At 35.6% G+C, this 13,607-nt stretch overlaps 1 protein-coding gene across 2 annotated transcripts; it reads left to right on the top strand.

Moving 5' to 3' along the window:
- The first annotated feature begins 2,513 nt into the window (after positions 1 to 2,513).
- Positions 2,514 to 11,846, top strand: LOC104217030 (sucrose transport protein SUC4-like). 2 transcript variants are annotated; one of them, XM_070172279.1, is made up of 6 exons: positions 2,514 to 3,134; positions 6,458 to 7,200; positions 7,730 to 7,793; positions 7,877 to 7,920; positions 8,290 to 8,449; positions 11,638 to 11,846. In XM_070172279.1, the coding sequence occupies exons 1-5, from the start codon at positions 2,639 to 2,641 to the stop codon at positions 8,446 to 8,448; spliced, it is 1,506 nt and encodes a 501-aa protein (XP_070028380.1). In that variant the 5' UTR covers positions 2,514 to 2,638; the 3' UTR covers position 8,449; positions 11,638 to 11,846. The 2 variants fall into 2 exon arrangements, with proteins under 2 accessions (XP_070028380.1, XP_009765485.1); XM_009767183.2 differs by having other exon boundaries at positions 11,571 to 11,846.
- The last annotated feature ends 1,761 nt before the right edge of the window (positions 11,847 to 13,607 follow it).

Genomic DNA, 13,607 nt, shown 5'->3' with positions numbered 1-13,607 from the left:
TGCTTTCAAAAAAGTACTTTTGGGGAGAAACTACTTTTTTTTTGCTTCTCCAAAACTGCTTCTGCTTCTTCTCAAAAATATTTTTCTTTCTTCCAAAAGCTTGGCCAAACACTTCAACTTTAAAAAAAAAAAAAAAGTACTTCTAGTGTTGGAGAAGCTTAGCCAAACAAACTATTCGTGAAATTGAATTCCCACTTCTAATGATCAATTGAGCTAAACGTAACTAGGGGTGTACATAGGTCGGGTTGATTCGGATTTTGCGATTATCAAACCAAACCAATTGTGTCGGGTTATTAAATCTAAAGATCAAACTAAACCAATAAAACTCGGGTTTTTCAATCTCGATTTTTTTCGGGTTTTGGGGTTATTCGGGTTTTTCGGGTTTTTTCCCAGTAAAAACTTCATAGAACAAAACATATAACTTATGCTCAAAATATTTCTTTAATCCTAGCAAGATACAACTATATAAAGTATTTTCCAAGAAAATAATACAAAATATGAGATGTGTCATGGCATTATCCTAAAATATTCAACAATAAAGATAATAAAATTATGTAATATAAATATTGCTAATTAAAAAACCATAAAAAAAATATACATAATCTAAAAGTATTAAGTCATGCTAAAGTAAGTAAACTAATAAGGGAGTATTAATTACATGATTAAACGCTACAGAAAAGATAAAAATATATTATGCATTTTTATCTAAATTATTGCAAAACAAAAAATAGATATTCAATACATTCCGTTCGTAATATTGACTATTGAATTGAATGTCTTTTGTTAGCATTGGTATTGATTTAATTTTGGTTTGGGCTTTTGTTAGTATTTTTTAATTTACTAATATTAATGGCTATAAAACTTATTGGAACAGTCAAAAGTTCTAAGTCCAACATTAAAATAATACCTTAAAAGATAAAATTATGAAATCTTTTAAGAAATATTTATAAATTACATCACAATAAATATATTTATATATTAAATATATCTAAAATTTCTATATATATAATGTCGGGTTGGTTTGGTTTCGGTTTGACTTTCTTTAGTTAAAACCAAACCAAACCAATTATGGCCGGGTTTGTTTTTCCAACACCAAACCAAATCAAATCAAACCATAATCGAGTTTTTTTTCTCGGTTTGACTCGGATTATCAGGTTGGTGCGATTTATCGGTTTCCTTTGTACACTCCTAAACGTAACAATGATATTGAAAAAAGCTTTTTTACTTACTTGGGAACAAGAATACTACTTTATGAGGTTACCGAAATGATAATAATATTGTCAATAATAAGTAGAACTAGTTACTGAAAATTAAAGCATACAACGTGTTACGATATGATAAAGTATATTGATAGTGTACAAATTATTAACATATAGGACTTTTATTTTCATATATGAATTATTTCTAATGGATTTAGAATTCATTTAGATGACGTCAAATAATTTTTTGCTCACACTGTCTTTCCGCTAAAATATAATAAAAAATAGAGTATTTTTTGTTTAGTAATATTTTAATGCAATAAAATAAAATTGAATTACTATCTGCATATTATTCCTTTGTAGTTGAGCCAGAAGGGAGGGTGAGAGAGGAAGAACTGAGGGAGAGAGAGAGAGTGGAAATAAGAATATACAAAGGTCAAACGCGATATTCGTCAAAATTGCACGTCAAGTTGTTGTCCGGTACACACTTTCATCTTGAAATTCTGAATTCGCTTTATACAAGACATAAATTTACAAACGTGTTACAAATGTTTCTATGGAAATTGTCTTTTCATAGATGCTAAAAGTAGGAGGGAAGAAAAGCTACCAGCATGAAATAAAGTTTTAATCAAGGGCACTCGAAAGTTATGTAGGTAAAACATAATGATCAAAAAGCAAAATTTATCTGTGACGTTAACGTGGTTTAATCTTTATTTTAGGGCACTAGATGTCACTTAGGTTGGATGCTTGTATGATTTACCTAATAATGTGCCTAACTTAATACTTTAAAAGAAGAAAAAATCCCTTACGTTCTATTCCTCTTTTATCATTTGGTTCTATCCGTTATATTTAATTTATTGGTATTGGTTCGACTTGGCATGCCTCTTAGAAAAATAATTTAAATATGCATACTGTATACTATTGTTTGAATAATTTAATAATGTAAATTAATTTGGATTTTAAATAAAGGAAATTATGATTTATTTTTTACTGAAAATAGTAAAATTAGAACATACATATGTTCTTTTCATTAATATAGGCGTGTCAAAATTTAGAAAGTGGACATTTTCTGTTTTCATTGATTGATTAAAATAAAAGAAGTAGGAAATGACAGCACCCAAAAGTTGTAAAGCATATATACCAAGCTCCAATATTAACCCATAATTAATTAAACAACCAATTGCACAATTACGACTCTGCCCCGAGATCATCTATTTTCCTGCTCACTATTCTCAATATATCCCGTAATTTTAACGTTCTACAAGGGCACTTTTTTTTCTTTCTATTTTCTACATTCCTACATTTTCAGCACCGCCCACTCTCCTCCCTCTCCCGCCACCTCGCCGCTCTGTCTCCCGATTCTCCAGTATCACACACATAAATATAAACTGAAACGCGTGTAACACACATCAATAAGTCGGCCTTTTGTTACTTGTACCATGCCGGAGATAGAAAGGCAGAGAACAAGGCATAACCGACATGCGGCGATTCGAGAACCAGCGAAAGCCAGAGTACCACTGAGACTCCTGCTTCGAGTAGCTTCAGTAGCCGGTGGAATTCAATTCGGCTGGGCACTACAATTATCACTCCTCACACCTTACGTGCAAGAGCTCGGAATACCGCATGCTTGGGCAAGCATAATATGGCTATGTGGACCGCTTTCAGGTTTACTGGTTCAGCCTTTAGTAGGTCATATGAGTGACAAGTGCACCAGTCGGTTCGGTCGCCGGCGTCCGTTTATTGTCGCCGGAGCAGTGTCGATCATGATAGCGGTGCTGATCATCGGTTTCTCCGCTGATATTGGCTGGCTTTTAGGTGATCGAGGTGACATAAAAGTGCGAGCTATAGCGGCGTTTATTGTAGGGTTTTGGCTTCTCGATGTTGCTAATAATATGACTCAAGGTCCTTGCAGAGCTCTTCTAGCTGATCTTACCAGTAAGCTTTTCAATTCAATTTTACAATTTAATATTTAAATATGTATGTTTATTGCTTGTGAATTACTCTGTTTTTCTGCTTATTTTTGATGCATTTGTTAAGTGCTTTCTAAGGAATATGAAGCTTAAAACATCTCCTTTAATTTTACTTTTTCTTTGAATAATGTATTTTTATAAAAGTAGCGTTTCCTCTGTTCATATGGAATAAATAGCTTTCTTCATGGTATGACTTTAAAAAATGGAAACGCGACAGATATTTTTTTTGAAGGCAAAGTTAAACGTATTAGGCACTCGTTTAGCTCAAATGGACAATGATGCCCCTGGGCCGAATGATGCGCGTGGGACCCACTGAATTCTGTTTCGTTCGGCTAAATGGCTGATGTACGCCTGTTGAATTGAGTAGTTAAGACATCGGGAATATAATTGCACTTTACTCTTCTGCATACGTATCTATATAAGTATATTATAATGTACTATAGAGTAGTATAATATTGTATCCTTCCCGATGAATTTCAGTGGTTTGATATTTGATATTGTATTTTGATGATTTTTTACCAGCTATAGAAGGGTAATTTAACTAGGCTATGGAATTGAATGGAAGATTATATGGACTAGCTTTTCCTTTTGATAAGTAATTAATTATATGGACTAGCTCTATCACCTGTCAAGAGCAGATCTAGATTTTTTTTTCAGCGGGAGCAAGCATTTTGAGAAGTACATCTCTTCCTTTTAATCCAAATGAGGACTATGTGTGCCACAAAAACCAACGCATGGATAAAAATCAAAATTGACTGGTCAATTAGTTTTTGTACTCCTAACAATGAAAAGACCTATGTTTTGTGACCATTTTGACAAATTTTCTCTGCTAAATTGCAATAGAGTACTTCATCCTTGAAAAAATAACATGAAATAAAAAGTAGTTGCAGTTTTCCACTTAAAAATGTCTAGATAATAATTTTAATTTTCTTAGTAAAATATCTTTCATTCTTGAGATATGAAGCTTGTGTTTTGAATTAGTAATTGTTTTTGCCATACTTATGGTACATGCTTAAAGGTAAATGTAAAACTTTGCATAACAACTTCCCAATTTCTTAAAACCCTATACTTCATGAATATTTTGTACATGTCAATAAGGTTTTAGAAAACCTCTCTAAATTTAGAAGCTTCAACATTGCACAAAATGATGAAAAATTTGAAGCCACACATGAGAACTTTTGATAAATCATTGCATAGTTTAACAGGGGCAAAGGTATAAGATCAAGTAAATAAGGTTAAATACTGTTGTTTAGCTAAGCGGAAGGTAAGGCTGAATACCATAGATCCGATGTGGTCCAGTCCTTTCCCGTGCCCCGCGCTTACAGAGAGTTTAGTGCACCATACTGCCCTTTTACTGATGTTTAGCTTAGCATGCTTGGGAAGGTCAGTGCAACTACTCCTGCTCAACATCACATGAATTTGCTCCTATCACCAACCCAAATTTGCTTAATTAGCTTTATCTGGAGATGCAATATTAGATACCATAATAGAATCAAATGCCATGGCAGTACAAGTCACACATATGATACTAAAAGAATTGGAAGAAGTAGCAAATAATTTACATTTGAAAACTATTGGATAAGCTAGTAATTCCTACGTCCTTGCGCACTTGCACTAGGCTTCTTTTTTGTGGTGTAGTTTGGGTTTTTCTTCATTGATAAAATATTGATGTCCTTATTACTCTAAAGTAGTTTCCTTCAAAAAGGAAGGGTTTGGCAGCAGCTCCTCCATCTTCAGCGGCTAACCACATGTGGATTCTGCTCTTGGTCTTGTTCTAACAAAAGTTAACGGCAAATTGAAGAGAGAGAGCAGAAGTCTTTTTGATAAGTAGAAGAAACTAAAAGTCGTACTGTAACTTCAGGTTTAGACATCTTTAGTCGATAAAGTTTGGAATTATGATACAATTAGTTGTAATATGAGGGACATATGCACCATTTTCTGAATTGTGGTGACGTGCAAGAGGGTACTGCATAAGCGTACAGTTTCCTGGTTCATCTTGAAAAAGCTTTTATAATTTGAAGAAAATATGGTATTGAGACTTTGTTCCTAAGAACTGATATAAGAAGAGAAAACTACCGACCAAGTATTCTCATATGCATTTTAAGGTTGATGGCATGATTGGATCATCACATCTTGAGAGTCTGCTGGAAATTAAATTAGAAAGTTTGAAAAGAAGCAAAAGAAATTATTCATATAAGAAAATCAAATTGCAAATTTACATATTTAGAACTTCTGAGGAAAGCAATTTTGGAACATTGTGATGAGCTCAATCTCCAAGTGAAAGCAAATTATGGTTAAAAGTAGAGATTGTGTGCTTGCTGAACTAGCTCCTCTCTCATCCTTCACCTTTTCCTTCAAGAAAAGAATAACGAAAAAGGAGAAATAAGGTCTGTTATCTTCCTTCAGGATTTTGTTGAAAGACGATTGCTCTCCAAAAAGAAGAAGCTCTGAAGCTGCAGCTTTATTCTTAAATCCCGTGTTAGTTTCCCACTTATTCTGAGAACGACTTTATTGATCTTTGCTTCCGTAGTTGAAAATAAGATGGTGTCATAGGGTCCGAAATCAATTTGTTATAATCACTCAAGCAGTACATATCCAATAGTCTACAGATACTGGCCTTTAGAGGTGCACTTATTCTTTTCCTTTTTCCATCGGGTTTTGTGAGAACTCCTGAAAAGCTCGGCTTGTTCTTGCATTTAAAATCCTTGCTTACATATGCATAAAAATGTGCTTAATTTAGTTAAAAATATTTTATAGCCTTTCGAAGGAGCTAGTAAAACCTCCTACTTTGCATGATAGCATCATCATTGATGCTAACTAGAGTAACCAAAATTTTAAAATGAAATTGCATTTTATTGAATTTGGCCCCTAGCTACAACCATTTGGGATAAAATAACGCTAAAGTGTTGTAATGGAGCTAGCATATTTAATTTTGTAATCATTGCATCTGCTTGATGCCTTTCAATGAAGCAACTTACTTTATCAAAAAAAATAACACTAAAGTGTAAGAATGCCAAAATGGTGAAAATGGCGGCTTCGGTCTAGGTCTAACAATGCTCATGGGCTTTGCAATAGAGGGTCTCCACGGATGAATGAATGGAGAGATGGTGCTATTGCAGAGTTGATACAGGAGACCAAAAGAAAATGCTTGGCAGAGCTTAATTTTTCAGGGCGAGATGTATCAGTTTTACTAATTTGTACCGTAGACTCCATTGTCATTGCTTTGTGTATTTATATCAGGAAGTTGCCTTGAAGCTAGTGACATCTTATATGCTTTCTAACATGCAGTGAAGGATCATAGAAGAACTCGGGTAGCAAATGCATACTTTTCGTTATTTATGGCCATTGGTAACATCCTTGGCTTTGCAACTGGATCTTACAGCGGCTGGTACAAGATCTTCCCTTTCACCCTCAATTCTGCGTGCACCATCAACTGTGCCAATCTAAAGGCCGCTTTTATTCTCGACATTATTTTTATTGCAACAACTACATATATCAGCATATCGGCAGCGAATGAGCAGCCTCTAGATCCCAATCATTGCTCCTCTCATACTGGAGAAGAGATTTCCGAAACAAGCCATGGCCAAGAAGAAGCTTTTCTCTGGGAATTGTTTGGAACTTTCAAATATTTCCCAGGTATTGTTTGGGTGATCCTGCTTGTCACTGCCCTGACATGGATTGGCTGGTTTCCATTTCTGCTGTTCGATACTGACTGGTTTGGTCGAGAAATTTATGGCGGGGAACCAAATGATGGAAAGAATTACAGTGCTGGAGTCCGAATGGGTTCATTGGGTCTAATGTTGAATTCCGTGCTTCTTGGAGTAACTTCATTGCTCATGGAGAAGCTCTGTCGAAAATGGGGGGCTGGTTTCACATGGGGAGTTTCAAATGTTGTCATGTCTCTCTGCTTTATAGCAATGCTTATAATTACTGCAGTTAGGAGTAACATAGACATTGGCCAGGGTCTTCCTCCGGATGGCATAGTTATTGCTGCGCTAATAGTATTTGCTCTTCTTGGGATCCCACTAGCTGTAAGTTGCTTGATTTTCAAGTTGCAACTAGAAATTGTTTTGCACGACCACACAGGTTTATGTGTGGAACTAGTGAAATTAGAACACCTCTAAATCACACAATTTTTTTGTGTAGAATTACTGAAATTAGAACACCTCTTAATCACATAAAATTTTCTTTCTCCGATATTCTATTATGGACAACCAGCCTTTTATCTGTCTTTTTCTTTTCTACTTTTGAGATTTCATCACCAAGTCTAAGACTAGCTCTTTGACTTTGTTTATCTAAGAAAGATTCTAACAAAAAAGTTAGATGTACAAGTGAACTATCCTTTTCAGATTTTGTTACTGTTGAAAAATGTACATAAGTATTCAGTTTGGCTGAGATATTCTTTTCATGTAATATGCCTGTCAAATGTAACATGATATGGAAGGAAATTGGAGCAAGGTTATTGTTTCTGAAGGCTTCAGTTTAAACACAAGTTTCATGTGGGCTTAGAGAGAGCTTTATTTAGGTATATTATTGTATAATGCAAGCCATTTTCTGCAGATAACATACAGTGTTCCATATGCTCTGGTATCCTCAAGGATTGAAGCTCTTGGGCTAGGACAAGGTAGATTGAGTTATGTTTATTTTGATCATTATTCTGCAGGTCAAATAGAAAGTAGTGCTTCAATTGCTACTTCAACCTTGCAGGCTTGTCAATGGGCGTTCTGAACCTGGCAATTGTGTTCCCACAGGTATAAATTTGCTTCTCTTTCTATGGGTTTTTTGGAACAAGAACAATCCCCAAAAGGTGGTCCGACTAAATATCAAAGCCTTTATGTCGATGGATGCGTATCCACAAGTTCATTGTGTTGCGTCTTTTCAGTTTTATCTTGTAGCTGTTTTCTGTTTAGCCCTTCGTTTTGAGTTAAAAAGAAAATGAGGCAAGGAGCGGAATATCGCAATGATGGAAATTTATAGTATCATTCAAGTGAATATTGAACATTAGTATTCTCATAGGTGTTTCCATGAGGAATGTCCGTTGCACCTTTTGCAGCATGTATCTTATCATTTTCCTAAAGTTATATAGGCCAGTGAATGAAAGATTTTGTTATTGGTCACAGATCGTGGTTTCACTTGGAAGTGGACCATGGGATGAGCTATTTGGTGGTGGCAACTCACCAGCCTTTGTTGTAGCTGCACTTTCAGCATTTTCTGGTGGACTTGTAGCCATCTTGGCAATTCCTCGAACACGGGTTGAGAAGCCCAAGATCCTTCCATGAGGTATCTGCTGCTATTGTCTCTGTTTGAACTCCTTTATTATCTATTTGTCCACCGCATATAAATTATCTATGTCTGGTCTTCTGAATAAATAAGCTGTTTGAACCATCTTTTCCACTTAAGGACATTTTAGTAGGGCTCTAATTCATACTTGCTTCGCTCACTTCCTTTCCAATTTTGAACTAGAATAGAGGGTAAACAGAGCTTCTGCATTGTACTGCAAAATGAAGCCTCTACCTCTTCCTTGCTGTTAGTTTCTTCACTTTCTTGTAATTCTGTCTCTATAATCAGTCAAACATCCATGCAAAGAGTGACCCCCTCAATCTTTTGTACCATCTCTAGATTCATTATCTCGAACTCAGACTTCTTTTTTTCTTTCCTTCCAACATTTAACATATCTCTAAAAGCATAGGAAATGAACACAGGGGAGACTCTGAGTATCAGCTTCAAAAAGTTTTCATCCTTGGGATATCTTTGTCAGCACTTCACTCCTAATTTATTGTTCTTGTGCCGCTCACTGACACCAGTGGCTGACCAGGGTTTTCATTCAGGGGCTATCACAATATAAAAAAGTAAATATACGATAAAGTCAAGGGGATTCAACATGTAGTATATAATATATACATAAAAAAAAATTACCTATCTTTATGGCGTAATTTTCTGACGAAGGCGTGTCAATCTTGCTTCAAGGTGGCTCCGCCACTGACCGACACAGTGCAACACTTGTACAAAGATTCATCTATCCTTTTGATTGAGCATAGTTTGTGCTCAGTAATGCGCACCCTCAGCCACTTTGATTCAACCCTTTTAAAGCGTAGCATCACGGCTATGATGCATTTCGAATTACGTTTTAAGAATCTTAGCATATCTGATTTCCTTGTAATTATGCTTTAGATTAGGAAGAAATTACTCACAATAATGAGGATTTTATGCCTCTTATTGTGTATGTTTTTCGATCTTAAGAAATCTGCAAAGATCAAATCCCGAGAGCTTGAAGACATGAACAACAACAATAAACCCAGTGTAATCCCACAAGTGGGATCCGGGGAGGGTAAAGTGCACGCAGACCTTACCCCTACCTCGTGAATGATAAAGAGGGTGTTTCCGATAGACCCTCGGCCCAAGGACAAAAGAAAAAAAAGCAGTAATAATAGCAAGATAAGATGATAAGATAACCGAAACGTAAGAAACAAGAAGTAATAAAAATCTAAAAATCTATGAATAGGGAAACGAAAAATAATACTAATAATACTGATATGGTAAAAAGCTATGCCCGGTTACTCGAACCTTCTATCCTAATTCTTGATCTCCACATTCTACTTTCCAGGGTCATGTCCTCGGTAAGTTCAAGTTGCACTATGTCCTGCTTAATTATTTCTCCTCAATACTTCTTTGGCCTACCTCTACCTCTACTCAGGCCCACCATGGCCAACCTCTCACACCTTCACGCTGGGGCATTTGCGCCTTTCCTCTTCACATGCCCGTACATCTCAGCCTCACTTCCCGCATTTTGTCCACCACGGATACCACTCTCATCTTGTCACGAATATCTTCATTCTTAATCTTGTCTCTCCTGGTATGGCCACACATCCATCTCAGCGTCATCATTTCTGCTATTCGGTATCTTCTGGAAATGAGGATACTGAGATGGATGTATGAGCATACCAGAAGAGACAAGATTAAGAATGAAGATAAATAAAAAGAAGCTTCAGCGAACATTTTTTATTTCCTCAGGTTATGGAGATTGAATAGTGTTAAATATACATAAAATTCTCTTAGCACAAGTTCGAGCCCTGCGCTTGCTTTTAATAACTTGGGATTTTCTAATACCAGACTCCTAACAACCCCTAACAAATGTTGAACCTAATATATCCATGAGAATTAGGAGGAAAGAGCAGTCATGTTTGTAGTGTGCTTTTAAAGAGGAGAAATATTCGTGCCAGGGAATTGTAATGTTGACCTTTTTTTAGAAGCATTGAGGGGATCACGACAAATGTCAAGAACTACGTCCAACCAATATACAAATAGCAAAATCAAGTTGTTTTGTCATGAACATTTGAAAGAAAACGGGTCATTGCTGATACATGGTCCAAATCTTGACGGATAAAGGACCTTTCCTCCCCTTACCCTTCTCCACTTAAGTACCATGCTTCTCTCTGCGCTAGGGTTCAAACCCATAACATGCGCCTAAGCCACCCATCACAAGTTGCTCTTACCAGTAGACCAATGCTCTGCGGGCAAAAACATAGTCTTACCTTAATTTCATAAGTCATACTTGGTTATTTCTTTTAACTTTCTAAGAACTCTCAATATCTCCCTATAACACACATACACACAAAAAAGAAAAAAAAAGAAAGAAACTCAATGGATATTAAGTAGCCAATACCAACTAGTTTCCCATTGAGGTATAATTAATTGACGAGTTATTACTAAGAAGTCAAGAACTACGCCAACACAAATTTGGTCAAAGAGAAAGCAAGGAAAATAAGTAAGGAATGTCAGTTAAAAACAATGACTTGCGACAGTTGACAAATCTTTTCTAAAAAAAAAAAAAAGAGAGAAAAGAGAAGAGGTCAGCATGAAAAGAAATTACAATTTTGAAGAGTGCTCTATAGTTATTAATCTCCTTTTTAGAATCCTTTTCTAACCAAGTCATTGAAGAAATACATTGGTGCATGTTTGCATAATAATAATAATAATAATAATAATAATAATAATAATAATAATAATAATATTTTCCTCATTTCACACATGCTTACAAAGTTGTGATCATAAAAGGCTTTTATCATTGAAAAGAAGCTACAAAGTCAAAGAGTAACTGGATTGATTAATATTTTTTTCTCCGCGTATAGCGGGAGCTTAGTGCACCTGGCTGCCATTTTCAACTGCAGCCACGTTATTGAAGAAATGCTTTGGAGCATCTTTGCATTAAAAAAAGGACTAACTTTTCCTCATGCAGTCTCTATGCACATGCTTACAAAATTGTGATCGGGAAAAAACTTTTATCATGTGCTTATTAACACTTGTTTTCATTCTAGAGGGACTTCTGAGTTTGTTTTTCCTACTGGACAATCATTAACTTTTTCTTGAGCTGTTGGGTCATAATATTTTGTACTTTGGGTAGGTTGTTGATGTCATGTTGAGAGATGAGATTGATGGTGCTGGTAATTCTCCAACATTGGCTGATGCAGGTACTTAATTTTTCTGTTGTGGCCATTTTGACTATTCCTCAATCCGAAGGCTGAAGAGTTCCTGGAGGTATATCCTTGTATCCTATTTTTTTGCATTTTTCCGATCAACCCACAATTTGTATTACCATTTTGTAAATATAGATCTTTCGCTCACGTGGTATTGATTCTAGCATTCAAGATAATGTATTCAAGATTGTTTTGTTCCATCATTTACTTAGTTGCTCAAATTGCTGTTGTGCAATTCCCTTTGGTGGTTCTCTACTTTCTAGATAAAGCAAATTTCAAATATCAGTACAACTGTTCAAGAAATGTTCAGTCTATAAAGTGTGTATTCTTTGTGCATTTCCATACATCTCCAAGTATAATTGTACTCTGCAAATAGGACTACCTTTTTTCAGCTGCAAATTTCCTCAAGGCTATAACAAAATTTGTCTCATCCATATTGCTGCCAGCCATTTAAATTTTTTGGTTTGACATGCAACAAAAACCTATAATTAGCCTAATGAAGAGGATGGCAGGTGCGCCAATAGTAATAAATATATTCTGGAGTTACAATCTCGAGTACACATAATGGCACCCTAAACTTTTGATTCCACGGACTGATGTTTCTGCCCAAATAACCTCTGGAAGGAAGAACCTATCCATGATGTCATAGTAAAATAACCTGGTTTAGATGCATGATGTCCAAGAAGATGGAAGATAAATACATGGAAAACTGCTGTGGAGCATTATCAGGACCATCTTTTTCGGTACCTCAAAACTACAAATGTACCCTCATGTCTCATTATATAAACGTCTTGCACCAACTATTATTTCCTAAGTGCTTAGAAAGTGGCGTATAAGAACTCAAAATCTTTTACTCATATGATAACAGAGAAAACTATTACTCAGCACCTACTCCCATGCTGAAGATTGTCCGGATATTACACAATGTTTCCTGCAAGCAATGGCCGAATAGGCAATTTGATAGCATATAAAACCCTCAAGTCCAACTTTTGTACGACCAGATCCTTACTGAAGCTTTTGTAGTGCGAAAGATTATTCACTAGCTGTGATGAGAACAAGTTTTGTGTTAGATGTTCCATCTTATTTTTGCACAAACAGAGCAGGACACTAGTTTGTGTCTGTCTGATAGGCTATTTGGAATCGAGGTTGTTCTTTTGTCAGCTAATCATGGTCATGAAACCGGTGTCCATAGCTAATAATCCTGAAAAGGAGGTGAAGTTGCAGCTAGGAACCCAGGATCAGCCATGAGTTAAGACTTTAACCAATAAGATATTTGTTTGTCATTAGACTTTATTTTTTTTACCAAAAATATCATTTAGCATGCAAGCTTACTTGCTTTAGTAATTTATCAAGGTGCCTCGGAATCTCATGCAATTTGTGCATGATACTGGTTAATTCATTTAATATATTGTAACCTTTACGTTATCATTATATATATATATATGGAGGCTATCAGTTCCGGCAGATTGAGACCTCGATTAAGACGTGATCTTTCACTACTACTGTGATTTTTTGTGTGTATGTGAAGCTTGGTTGATAAAGAAAGGTTCCCTTTTCTAATATTCTCTTTTTCTTGTAGCTTTTTTTTTGGTGCCTGAGAATAAATTCCTTTTGTTATTGCATTATCAGTATCTATAAAAGCTTGGTTGGCTTTCATTGCCTCTCCATGTAATGCTGCCTACCGGTGCAGATGGAAACATTTAATAAAGGTGTTCCTTGGTACGATTCATTTAAACACCATTGGAATTTTAACTGTTGCTTAGCTGAAATGACAGAATGCAATGCATTAGTAGACGTATGATGTCTAGATCACATCACTGTCCTCTTAATGTGAAAGATATTGAACTTTAATCACACATTCATTGCAATTCCTTCTCAAAAAAATCCATTGTAATTCCTTTTCCACTGAAAGACCTGTAGATTGTGGTGGCAATCTGTGATGTGGGGGTAAGAGAAAGAATAGG

Source organism: Nicotiana sylvestris, chromosome 4, assembly GCF_000393655.2.
Source record: "Nicotiana sylvestris chromosome 4, ASM39365v2, whole genome shotgun sequence".
Classification (NCBI taxonomy): domain Eukaryota; kingdom Viridiplantae; phylum Streptophyta; class Magnoliopsida; order Solanales; family Solanaceae; genus Nicotiana; species Nicotiana sylvestris.
The sequence above is the reverse complement of the archived record's forward strand: the minus strand, read 5'-3'. Positions and strand labels throughout refer to the sequence as shown.